At 43.4% G+C, this 11439-nt stretch overlaps 1 protein-coding gene across 1 annotated transcript; it reads right to left on the minus strand.

The window, feature by feature from the left end:
- Nucleotides 1-9484: 9484 nt before the first annotated feature.
- Nucleotides 9485-11144, minus strand: LOC127334721 (CEN-like protein 2). Its single transcript, XM_051361252.2, has 4 exons — nucleotides 10826-11144; nucleotides 10671-10732; nucleotides 10378-10418; nucleotides 9485-10287 (listed from the first exon to the last, which is right to left on the minus strand). Exons 1-4 carry the CDS (start codon nucleotides 11024-11026, stop codon nucleotides 10070-10072), a joined length of 522 nt encoding a protein of 173 aa, XP_051217212.1. The 5' UTR covers nucleotides 11027-11144; the 3' UTR covers nucleotides 9485-10069.
- Between the last annotated feature and the right edge of the window lie 295 nt (nucleotides 11145-11439).

An 11439-nucleotide genomic window follows, 5' to 3' on the forward strand; every position in this document is an offset into this window, starting at 1 on the left:
AAACATCAAGCAAAAATAATATTCATTATTGCCGACTCCCTGAGGAGTCGGTCTCCTAACCTAGCCGTCGCCCCTCCTCTTCTGTCCGCGCACGACGGCGCCCTGCCGCCAGCGTCCGCCACCTCATCCGCACACCGCCCCCTCCTCCCCCTTCAAGCTACGCCCTAGGGCCGGTAGAGCTGTTGGTTCTACCATGGGGGCTCATGCTCTGTTCTTTTTTTCTTTGTAAAAGTAGCAGTAAAGGTCGGTGAGTTGTGTACTCTTCTTGTCATCACTACATTACAGTTAATTCATAAGAAAGCAATACTTCAATAACAGAACATTACGGTTAGCATAATTCCTGTATAATGTTTTGCAAATGTAACTGTAACTGTAACTATAAGAAAGAAATAATTCATGAAGACAAATACACTGACCTCCACCATAACAGGTCACTCTGCCTTCACATCGAGCATTTACAATCAAGGTGAAAGAGAACAGTTCGGCACACTTCAGTCATCATCCATATTAATCTGCCAATGAACAAAAGAGATGCAATCTCCAGTGAATGACCGATATGCAAAAGAGCATCTAACATGTGAGAAGTACAATGATTTCAAGTGTTCTCTACCGTCAATATATAATAAGTTGACCATCTGAGCATCCATAATAATCTGCCAATGACAAATGGGATATATAATACAGTTACAGACCAATATGCAAAAGTGCATCTAACATGTGAGAAGTACAATGATTTTTCTGACCGTCAACATACAATAAGTAGGCCATCTGAGCACCATCATTAAGCAAGTTGACACCATTAAAAAGGTAACAGCGCCGGTTCTTGTACAAAAGGACCAAGTTATAACTTCTGTCGTAAATATAGTGTTCACTAATATATTAGGTGCAACATACTAAAATTCACTTCAGTACAATAAGAGAAAATTTGATACTTTATATGGTGCAAGAACAAAATTCATTTTTTCCACTACATTATAGTTAGCATAATTCAATAACAGAACATTATAATGTGGGATTTGCCACTAGCCAGCAAGTTTTGTTATTACAACTTGAATGAGAAAGAACATAGTATGAGGTGTCAGCAGTAGCTAAGCCAACATTCCTGTGCTGCACATGCAAGAAGTATCATACATGTACTTCTTATCATGATCTTGTTTAGTCCACATCTCCAAGAATCCAGGAGCATTTGACAGAGCATGCGTATCAGTTCTCCTCGATCACATCAACACACCATCCTGCCGAGTTATTTCCTTGTACAGTTGTACCACCAACATACACCTGGCTACTTGGGCCCTCCTCCCAACAATCACTGTGATACTAGCACAGGAAAGACTCTGGACTTGGAAGAACTTGTTATCTTCCATAGACAAGAACAGACTCTGTGTAAGGGAGTCATACCAGTATACAGAAAGAAAGATCTATGCCCTCAATGACGTTTACACAGGTTTGTTGTTGGTGTCAGTCTGAGCCTTCTTGGGCTTTCACCCTGGTTCAGAAAACATGCAAAGAAATCAAAAAACGACAGCAATTCTTTGGTTCAACATAAGATGACACACATGACTAACTACTACGTCTATGCGGGGACTGCTGCTTTCATGGGCCATGATTACAGCTTACACTCCCAAGTAAAACCACATGAGTGTATTTAAGAGTTCAGTTAGGGACCATCTGATCTGGTTAGCCAATAGCCCATATAAAAATCCCTACCTGGCATCTGCCCATTCCGTATGAGACTTTCCCTTAACTATGAATGATTGTTATGGATGTCAAGTTGTCGACAGATCCAAAACATGAACAAGGACAAATATAAATGAGTACAATTATACGAAATCATTGGAAAACAACGCCACTTATGAATTATCCCTTACACCATATGCATTCCAAGTTCACAACACATAACATGTAAATAGTAAATTAACTCTCTTGTATTGTTGTTGTAGTAAAATAGACAAACAGTCTGCCATCATTAGACACAATAAGAGGCCTCACACGATAAAAGGGTAAGTTGGCAAAAGTTGGCAGCACTTGTCTTGAAGTTTTGTAGCTTAATTGTCTTTGTGTCTAACATGATCAGATTACATCTCTGCTGGAAGTTTATCTGAACGTTGCCTTAACTGGGCACACTATTTTACATTTATAGATGATCGTCAACCAATATAAATATCCTCTAAATGAATACAATGTAAATATGCACGTACTCCACATCAACAAAGACATGAAAGCTAAAACAGAGGAACATGTGCAGAATTCAGATTTTAGGATAGAGCGTATGGTACTTGATATACTTTTAAGAATATTTCAATGTCATCAATCAGATTTACATCGCAAGGAGCATTACAGACACCAGCTAGTAATTACATAATCAGTTATTAGAAACTATATCCAATTAGTTGGTTTTCATTGTTCACAAATTAAAGAGAAAAATCCCAATTTGGTTTATGAAGTTGGCTCGGAAGTGCGTTTTGGTCACGAACTTGCAAATCGTGAAATCTGGGTCACGAAGTTGCCCGGCGCAAGTGTTTTGGTCAATCAGTCACGGTGACCGTTAGTTTGCTGGCGTGGCCAATTGATTTTTTCTGCAAATTTCTCCCTAAATTTTTGTTTGTTCCAATTTTCTAGTGCTTGGTTTCACTTTTTTAGGTGGCAATTTGCAAAAAATTAATTGACCACGTCAGCATAACACTGGCCGTGATGGAATGACCAAATCGCTCGCGTGGGGAATTTTTTTGGCCCACAATTCACGATTTGCAAGTTCGTGACCAAAACGCACATCTGGGACAACTTCATAGATCAAATTGGAGATTTTCTCCAAATTAAATGTAATTCACCGGTACAACATGAGAAATGCTCTCTTGCAAAGGGGATGCACAATTACTCCTAAATTAGCATCTGGTTTAAAACCATAATAATAAGCTCACACAATACCTGTACACTAGTAATAAGAAGCAAGGCCAGGGAGAATTATGTTGAACAATTCAGGGATCAGGAGAGGGAACTAAGCAGGTCTAAAGTCACATCTATCCTTCTGTTCCCGCTGACTTTGCTGCAGGACGTTAACCAAACAACAATCATAATATCAATGTTGTCGTGGATGTAGCCACGGCAGATGCTACAGGGGGTAGCACTTCATTGATGCGAGGGGAAGGGAACATTGCCATCTACGGGTCGAGGTGCAAGAGACGCAAGGGTTTTACCCAGGTTCAGCCCCTCCGGAGAGTAAAAGGCCTACGTCCTGCTAGATCTCTATTGCTCAGTGGAGAATTACAATGGGGGGGCTCAGTCGGCGGCTACGCCGAGAGCTTACAGGGGGAGATTGGATCTCGAGTAAGGTGTCCTCTAGGGCCTAAGCTCGGGGGTTTATATAAGCACCCCCGGCCTAGGGTTACATGGAGATAACTCCGAATCATATCAGTTGCTACTAACCCGGGATCCGCTATCCCTCTCGCAAGTAATCTTCTTGTCCAGCCGTGTGGACCTCCTCCTTGGGATCACGGCCCAGTCGCCTTAGGGCCCAGTCGCTTAGGCGACTGGCGATCCACCCAAGCCTCTATCTTCATGGCGACTGGGACTGGCGACCCACCCCCTATGGGCATATCCCCATCAAATGTCCTAGCAGAGCAAGATCTTATCAGATTTCATAATCAGATAGCCTTAGCATCCCCCATGTGGCCACGGCTCTAACCCAAAGCAAGCCGACCGATCGCGAAGTTTGCACATGTAAGGCTCGCTCAACTCAGCATGGGACCATCAGCACAAGCAGGCAAGTAGACACGGAAATCTCTACCGATGGCAACGGTACGAGAACACCTGATCAAATTGTCTGAACAATCCCGGTGGCTGCTCCCCCCTACACACCAAAACACAATGATCGCATCTGATTAAGAGAGGACGCAGCGCACAACCTAATCAATGGAACAAGCGGAGAAAACGGACCAAGTTGTTACCGAATCACTTATCGCGCGTGGTAATTCGAAGAAAAAGAGCTGGGCCTGGGACTCTGTGCGAGATCGTTGCGGGGAACTTACTAAGTCGGTGGGTGCGGTTCGCCGGTGACCGGCGGCGGCGGGGGCCGGCCGACGCAAGGGGGCCGCCGCTTCGTCGTCGCTGAAACTAGGCAGCAAGTCCGGCTCGGTCTCCTGCGCAGTAGCCAGTAGACAGGCCTTTTAATTGGTGGGCGTGCTATGATAGGCCAGACTGAAAATTACATTTGGGCTTTCTGGGCCCTGCCGGGCTTTTGGCTAGCCAAACTCGTATGCCACCCCCGCATTGGGATTTGGGAACTCCCACCGTTTTGGCGTTTCCCGCCGCGACGCCCGCGGCGGCGATGGCCGGCGCGACGGGCGGATCCTGCCAACCGGCCACCGGACCCCTATGCCATGGCTCCTCAGTCCTTATCCGCCACCGTTAGCTCCACCGTCTCCGCCTGCCGCCATTTACTGGTTAGTCGCCTCGCGCAAACTCGAGACCGGCGACGTCTCGAATAGTCGAATCCTCCGCTCCACATTAGCCGCAGCGCCTCACACCTCCCAATTCCCGAAGGTCGAGCAGCTCGCTGCCACTTCGTGATCGATCGGTACCCTACCGCATCTCTAGTTTCTGATCGATTGAGGTGCTAAGGGTTCGGTAGAAATCGAAGTTAGTACTGTAGATTGGAAAGGGAATGCTGAATAAAGGGATCCACCATTTAATTTTGTTTAGCTGGTGCTGAGTAGATTGAAAGGGAACGCAGAGTTAAGGAATGCCCGAATGAGGAATAGTGAGAGGTAATTGCACAACCAGTCACAGAACTTGAGGGATCGCTCGGTCTCCTCTGGCGGAAGCATTTCGTCGAGCATGTTACAGACGGGCTAAGAATCTATTGAGGCTACCAAAATTCCAGGGACCAGTGGTATTTTGCACAAAAATTACCGCCTCCTTAGCAAATGCCAAAATGGAGCACATGAGCACTTCTCTGCTTCAGTGACTAATCTGCACATACCCTGCAATTTCCGCGATACATCGTGCAATTGCCAAAATGGAGCTGGGGTGAGTGATTTTTCTTGATCACTTACGTGCCTGCGACTATGGTAACAAACTATTTCAATCTGTCACAAAAATAAACACTACCTAGCCAGGAGTACATTGAGGCATATTCATTCTGTAAATTTGACATGTAACTCTGTAAGGTATGTTATTTTTGCATCCAGGGATTCAGGACTGGAAATTTTGTTCAGCCTTCGTCGTTTATCTTTCCATATAATAGCAGAATAGGATCTGCTAATAGCTGTCCTAAGGAATTTTTTTTGCCGTTGGTGTGGTTCTGCAGCTTGGAGGTGGAATCTGGATCGCTGGCCATTCCTTGTATTGCTTGACACATTAACCAGGTATTTTGTTAGCTGCCAGTTCTGCCCTTTGTTTCATGTAGACTTGTTTCTTGTCTGTTCATATAATTGTGGATCAATTTGATATGTTTAAAGTAAAAGTTGGCGGTGCCAATGTGAATCAACCATTTTCTATTGCGACCTAGGAGGAAATCAAAACCCCTGTTGGAGGGTGGGATGCAAGTGCATCTAGAAAAAAAAAACCTACACATTTACCCGGCATTGGGCTTGCTCCAGGAGCTCAAAGTTAGCTTTTCTCTTTTTGAGCCTGAACGGCAGGAGCTCTGCTTTGCATTGATAGAAGAGGGAAATCTGTACAAGCCAAAACACCCCAAAAAAGGAGTACTTTCAGTTACAACACAGCATTAAAGGTGGGCACCACGAAACCAAAAACCTTGCAGGTCATATTTAGCGTTAGCCTTTCTCATCACGAGTTGCTCAGACTAGTTAGTACTTCAGTAAACCTGCATGTATACCAACACATATTTCGCTTTTTAGGGAAGTGGTGAAGCTACATTCTGTTCTTATCTTGAATGCAGGATTTATTCGATTACCTTTAGACTAAAGGCTGGCCGACATTGCTTGCAATCCCTGTATCCTTTTTTCACAATGGCTAGTGAATGTGCTGTGCCCAGAGTACCAGGAGTCTTTTGAGTATTTATTATAAGATGTAGTAACTTCTATTGGCGAGTTCCACCCCATGATTATATCATTGTGCACTTCGCCGTAACAAGTTTGAGTTGCTATATTTGAACAAACATATGCATATATCAGCTATAATCTTAATGTGTAGGCTGTCATTTTGAGATTGCAGGAACCAAAACTTTATATCATGGTCAAGTAAAGCAGGTCTCACCTATATTATATCACTGGGTTCCTTAATTCCTTTCAAAAAGGGAAATTCCCCAAACTAAACTTCCCACAGTGATCACAGTCAATTTCGTTGATAAGTCGGCCAGAGGACTTTCACTATCTAGGAGGTGTACCCATAGCCCATCTGAGTTGGAGGCTTGGAGCTGCGTGTGGCAGTCTTTCTTTCGTAAAAGATGGAGGGCAACTGGGCCCATTACGTGACAAAGGCTCACGGGTTACAAGGTTTTACTCCCTCCGTCCACAAATAAGTGCACATCTAGCCTTCTAAGAAATCCACAAATAAGTGTACATCTAGACTTTTTGGTATATTTTTTACGTTTAGACCCCTAGTGCATGCCTTGATTTCTGCCCCCATTAATCATTTTTGGTTTTTTAATGTTGTTTTATTGGTTACTAGCATGCACAACATTTATTAGCACCTAAATCAAAGTATCTTTTTAATTAATGAGCAGATTGATTGAAGGAATGAAGAATTTTTTTACAAAAAGTTTAAGGTCTCTTGAAAACCGCGCGGGTCCACTTATTTGTGGACGGAGGGAGTACTTGTCAAACATGGTACAAATCTGTCAATACAAGAGTTGTGAGAAATGATGCATATTCTAGGTTCGATGGACTATGACCTGTGCGGCGCATGGGCTTCAGAGTGACAGCTTTTGCTAGGAGAGAAAAATGCTCGCTGCTTATGGCTACTCTGGGTGAATGTGCAGTTCTGCGTGGCTTTGTATGTAGACTTGAGTCGTGTATAATTGTGAGCAGGCCAGCAGGGCATTTATTCTTGCATGCAATCATGTCAAGTGGTGGCAAGTGGTGCCGAGGAATATGAAAGGACTCCGACGGGATCCGGGTGAGCATGGCTGTTGTTTCTTCGGGCTATCTAAGAGTGGGGGTTAAAATTCTCAAGGCTGAGACAGCTTCTGGTTCCGACACGTCTGCGAAGCTACATAGGAGACTCAGTAATATCCTGTTTGTTGCCAAGACGTATCAGTACTGTGAGTGCCCTTATCTCACACCTTTTTCCCTGTCAAATCTGTCTATTGTCCTTCATGTTTGTTAATGTTAGTTCTGTTTGCATGTTCCAAATCCTGTGGCGATTGTACTTCTGCGAATATTGTAGGGAACGATAATGGTAGCACTGATAAGGAAGTTCAAGAAAAAACTGTGCTGAACTGTAACAAGTCTGTGAGTTCCAGAGGTTCGCCTAGCAAATTTTGTTATTAGCTCTATAATTTTTGCAATTCTATAGAACTTCATTTCTGCAACATAGGGAGGACAAAGCCACGTTTCATTGATCTAACCAAGAGGCGAATCTGTTAACAATGCACTTCATTTTGTAGGCCATTTGTTTGTGTGTTGACAACCGTGATGAATATAAGCATATTTTATAAAGTTTGTAGCACCTGATGGTTCCTATGGTTTTTTCTCATAGAAAATTACCTGTCCAATTAGTTTTGTATCAGGATTTGTTTTATAGCGAGGTGCATAAATGTTCTGGCAGCAGTGCATGCATGGAGTAGAGTAATACACCTGTCAAGAAGGTGCTCTGGCCAAATCTTCTGTAAAACCAGTTGATCTGAGAATCGAGAATTTGAGACGTCCTGGTAAAATCGTAATGAAGCAGTTGAATGCGATATAAGTGAAAACCTCCCAGCAATTTCCAGTATAAGATGAGACGGTAACAGTAATAAATTCATAATTTGTATAGGGCGTGACCTAACAGGCTCTTAGGTTAACCAGTTCACTTATATGTGGTTCATTTGGACTTTTCATTGAAAGCTGAAGATGTTTCTATTGCTTGAGCTAGTTGCAGGATGGAACTGCTGATGGCGACGACTTTGAAAATTACATGAAAATTTTCAACTACCTATGATATGATTGTTTTAGCCTAGTATTGCATCAACTCGTGATATGTACAGTGGTCATCCTATGATTAAACTGCACCCCACGTCCCCACCCCACCATCTACAATTAGAACTTGATGTCAAGAACAAACATTAATTCAGTAGGTGATAGTGAGGCTTTCTTGAACAGTATTAGTCTCAGATAACAATGACAAAAGTCTATGTACAACAAAAGGTGTGTGACAAAATTTCCATTTGCTTGTTCTTTTTTATGTGCATATTCGTGTGTAATTTATACTACTATTGACTAATCATGACGGGATGTCAAGGATATGAGCCATCTTGTAACCTCAGGAGACGGATGTTGGTTAGTAGTGCATTGAAGTTCGTAATTAAACACAAATGTGACCCTGATGTAACTATTTTTTGGTGTCTTTTCATGCCTACAAATCTCGCCTCTTCGTTAGGAGTTTGAATTTATTTCAGTCATTGCCAATTAGGACTAGCTACTCTCTAAACTAGCTGCCCAGTTTATGTTCTAAGTGGGATGCAAGTGGGTGTCAGGCTGCAGACGCATTGTCTTCCTAGCTCATCTGCTTGCCAAAAACTCAGTACAGATCGAATGACTTCCGTTTCCTCGAAATAGGCTTTCGCCTTGCTATATTAATAAGCGTCTTCGCGAGTAAATTAAGACCTAGTGTCTTCATAAGCGTGATTTATTTGCTGGTTCATATAGGCCAAGATTATATTGTTCAGTTTTATTATCTATTATTCTCTGGGCAGGGACGCACTAGCTACTACTCATTTGCAGACAGAGCTCTCTGCCCTTGTGAACAACCATCTTTCTTTTTCTTTTTTCTTTCCGAGACGAAGTGAACGGCAATCTTACCTATGCACATTCAAACTGTTGGTAATGATATATTTGATAAGTAGAAACCACTCCAATCTCCATTGTATAACTGATAACTGATTCGTCCATTGGAACTAGTGCATGTATGTTCCGTGATACAGTTTCGCCATGTTTGCTGACTGTTTTGGCCATTATTGCATACTTATATGTAAAAAACCAAATGACAGTTAAATTTCCTTTTGTACATGGTATAGTATGGTTATGGCTCATAGAAGTAGCATTTCCCTTTCATCTATGCTAGCTAGGCATATCCAGAAAGCATGCAAACTTAATTAAGGCGCTGTAGGCGCATATGCTCATGATATAATATTGCCAAATCGACCAAAAGGGGGCACCCAAATGATGGGAAAAGGGGAGCCAAGAACTTATGCCTCTTCTCATCAGCAGCCATATTAACATTATAAAACGCACATTGGAGTGATCTTGCACAGTAGATATGGCAAGATCTAGCACTGCATATATGTGCACACAATCTAGGTATAGAAATATCAATGCATTTGTCTTGTCATACAGTAAAGCTCGAAGAGGATGGCCAGATAATGCTCACAACTTACAAAGGATCAGGTACAAAGTAGTACACTGCAAGCTATAAGCTGCAGTGAGCTAGCAGCCACACATGCATGCACAGACATGACAAAATAGTAGGTTACTGGGAGACTGTCCTGGAGTACTAGGGGCTAGGGCCATGGCCAGTGCCAGTGCCTTCTCCTCCTTTCACCACCAGACACGTCGACGGTCTTCAGCTATCAATCTGCTCCCTGGGTCCCAGTCAACACTAGTACCAACTATTTTGCCATCACACCGTATCTTGGATCGTCTCCAAAAATAGGAGCTGAGCTAAATGCACACTAGTAGCAGATGTACTCTGCGACGTACACTAGTTCACAGATTGACTAGTAACTAAATTGGCTGAAGAACTGAACCGTAGACAGACTACCAAGAAACAGTAGAGCCAAGACGCTCACAAGCAAACTCTTATTTGAATGAAGACATAAAGGGTAGCTAGTAGTAGAGCTATTGGTTGATCCATAGGTTTGCATGCATGCGCCATGCATGGGCGAGAATAAGGATTTCGCTGATTGTTTCCATCAGCGGCGGCGCGCAGCTGTCTCCCGCTGCGCGTTGAAGTAGACGGCAGCGACTGGGAGGCCAAGATCGTTCGCGGCAGCGAAGCGGCGAGTGTTGAAGTAGTCCCTGCTGGAGGGAGGGCTCATTGTCTGCCGCTGCTTCTGCTTGAACAGCACGAATGTGAACCTGTGAATGCCGATGTTGGGCTTGGGGTTCTCGTAGCTCACCACCTCCTTTCCTGCATGCATTCATGTGTGTTTATTCAGAGAAATTAAGGACGAAGCCAATCGGGAAAAGCTAAAGCAGGTCGTCCATGAAAAAGACTTACCAAAAGAAGCATCAGTGGTGCCTGGAATATTATTGACGATCCTGCATACAAAGTCATGACTTGATCAGCATATTTTTATGCATAGCTGCACGATAAGCCGTGACCATTTATGTTTACTAAACGAAAACTGACAAGTTTTATGTTCATAGGAAAGCAACTATTGATCACTGGATAAATCAATTTGATCTTAAACATGCAGCTCACTTGGGCTGAGCAATTCATCTGTCTTTAACTCATGAGATTTTCCATCTTATGTTCAGGGGTAGTGTAAGCTAGCTTGGTTTAGTAATTACCAGTGGAGATGCTCCCTCAGGTATGGGTCGCTAGGCCCTGGCACATCTGGGTCCGTCATGACCTGAAGAGCAATAACACTGGTTATCAGCTGGATGTTACACTAGGTACCTTAATTTGTGTAAGCAATGGCACAGAGGAGAGAGAAAGCACAAACCAGTGTGAAGAAGGATCTCATGTCGCCACCCTGGACCTCAATGCGTGGCTTGGAGACGACTGCGGACGGGAAGAATTCGTGGCCATTGAACACCTGCTTGTTGGAGCTGTAGGTTACTGTCATCTTCTCAGTGGGGGTGAAGTTGTCGATGACCTCCCCGATCACCTTTCCGACGATGAGAGGCTCCACCACCCTAGCCATGTCTAGCTAGCTAACTTGAACTGAAAAGGCGGTGATGATCGATGCCAAATATCTACAGCTGACAGGTAACTAGCAAGTCGAAGCACTAGGTAAACAGTCTTGAGGAATGAGGAAATATAACCTGATGGTTGTTGCTAATATTGAGTGGCATAGAGGCTCTATTTATAGCTGCGAAGAGCCGCGAGGTGAGAGAACTGTGAGTAGGGTAAAGCTCTAAAGCTAGAATATCAGTAGGCGATGTTTGATTATTCCATCCTTGGCGCACTATAAAACTGAGGCACACATCTTAAAAAGGTTTCGAACCTGAAAACTGGCATTTGCTATATATTCGAGACTTCTTGTTTTTGGGAGAAGTTTATTCCAGTTAATACATAGAATCCACACATTTGGTAAAAGACGAAAAGCCTATTGCC

Source organism: Lolium perenne, chromosome 2 (genome assembly GCF_019359855.2).
Source record: "Lolium perenne isolate Kyuss_39 chromosome 2, Kyuss_2.0, whole genome shotgun sequence".
In the NCBI taxonomy this organism is placed as follows: Eukaryota; Viridiplantae; Streptophyta; class Magnoliopsida; order Poales; family Poaceae; genus Lolium; species Lolium perenne.

What these genes read in the sequence shown, in the direction of transcription:
- LOC127334721 (XM_051361252.2), bottom strand. Translation starts at nt 11,026, where the DNA reads ATGGCTAGGGTGGTGGAGCCTCTCATCGTCGGAAAGGTGATCGGGGAG. An exon ending in TGAGATCCTTCTTCACACTG is followed by an intron (nt 10,733 to 10,825) that starts GTTTGTGCTTTC and finishes ATTGCTCTTCAG; the next exon opens with GTCATGACGGACCCAGATGT. An exon ending in CTGAGGGAGCATCTCCACTG is followed by an intron (nt 10,419 to 10,670) that starts GTAATTACTAAA and finishes CTTTGTATGCAG; the next exon opens with GATCGTCAATAATATTCCAG.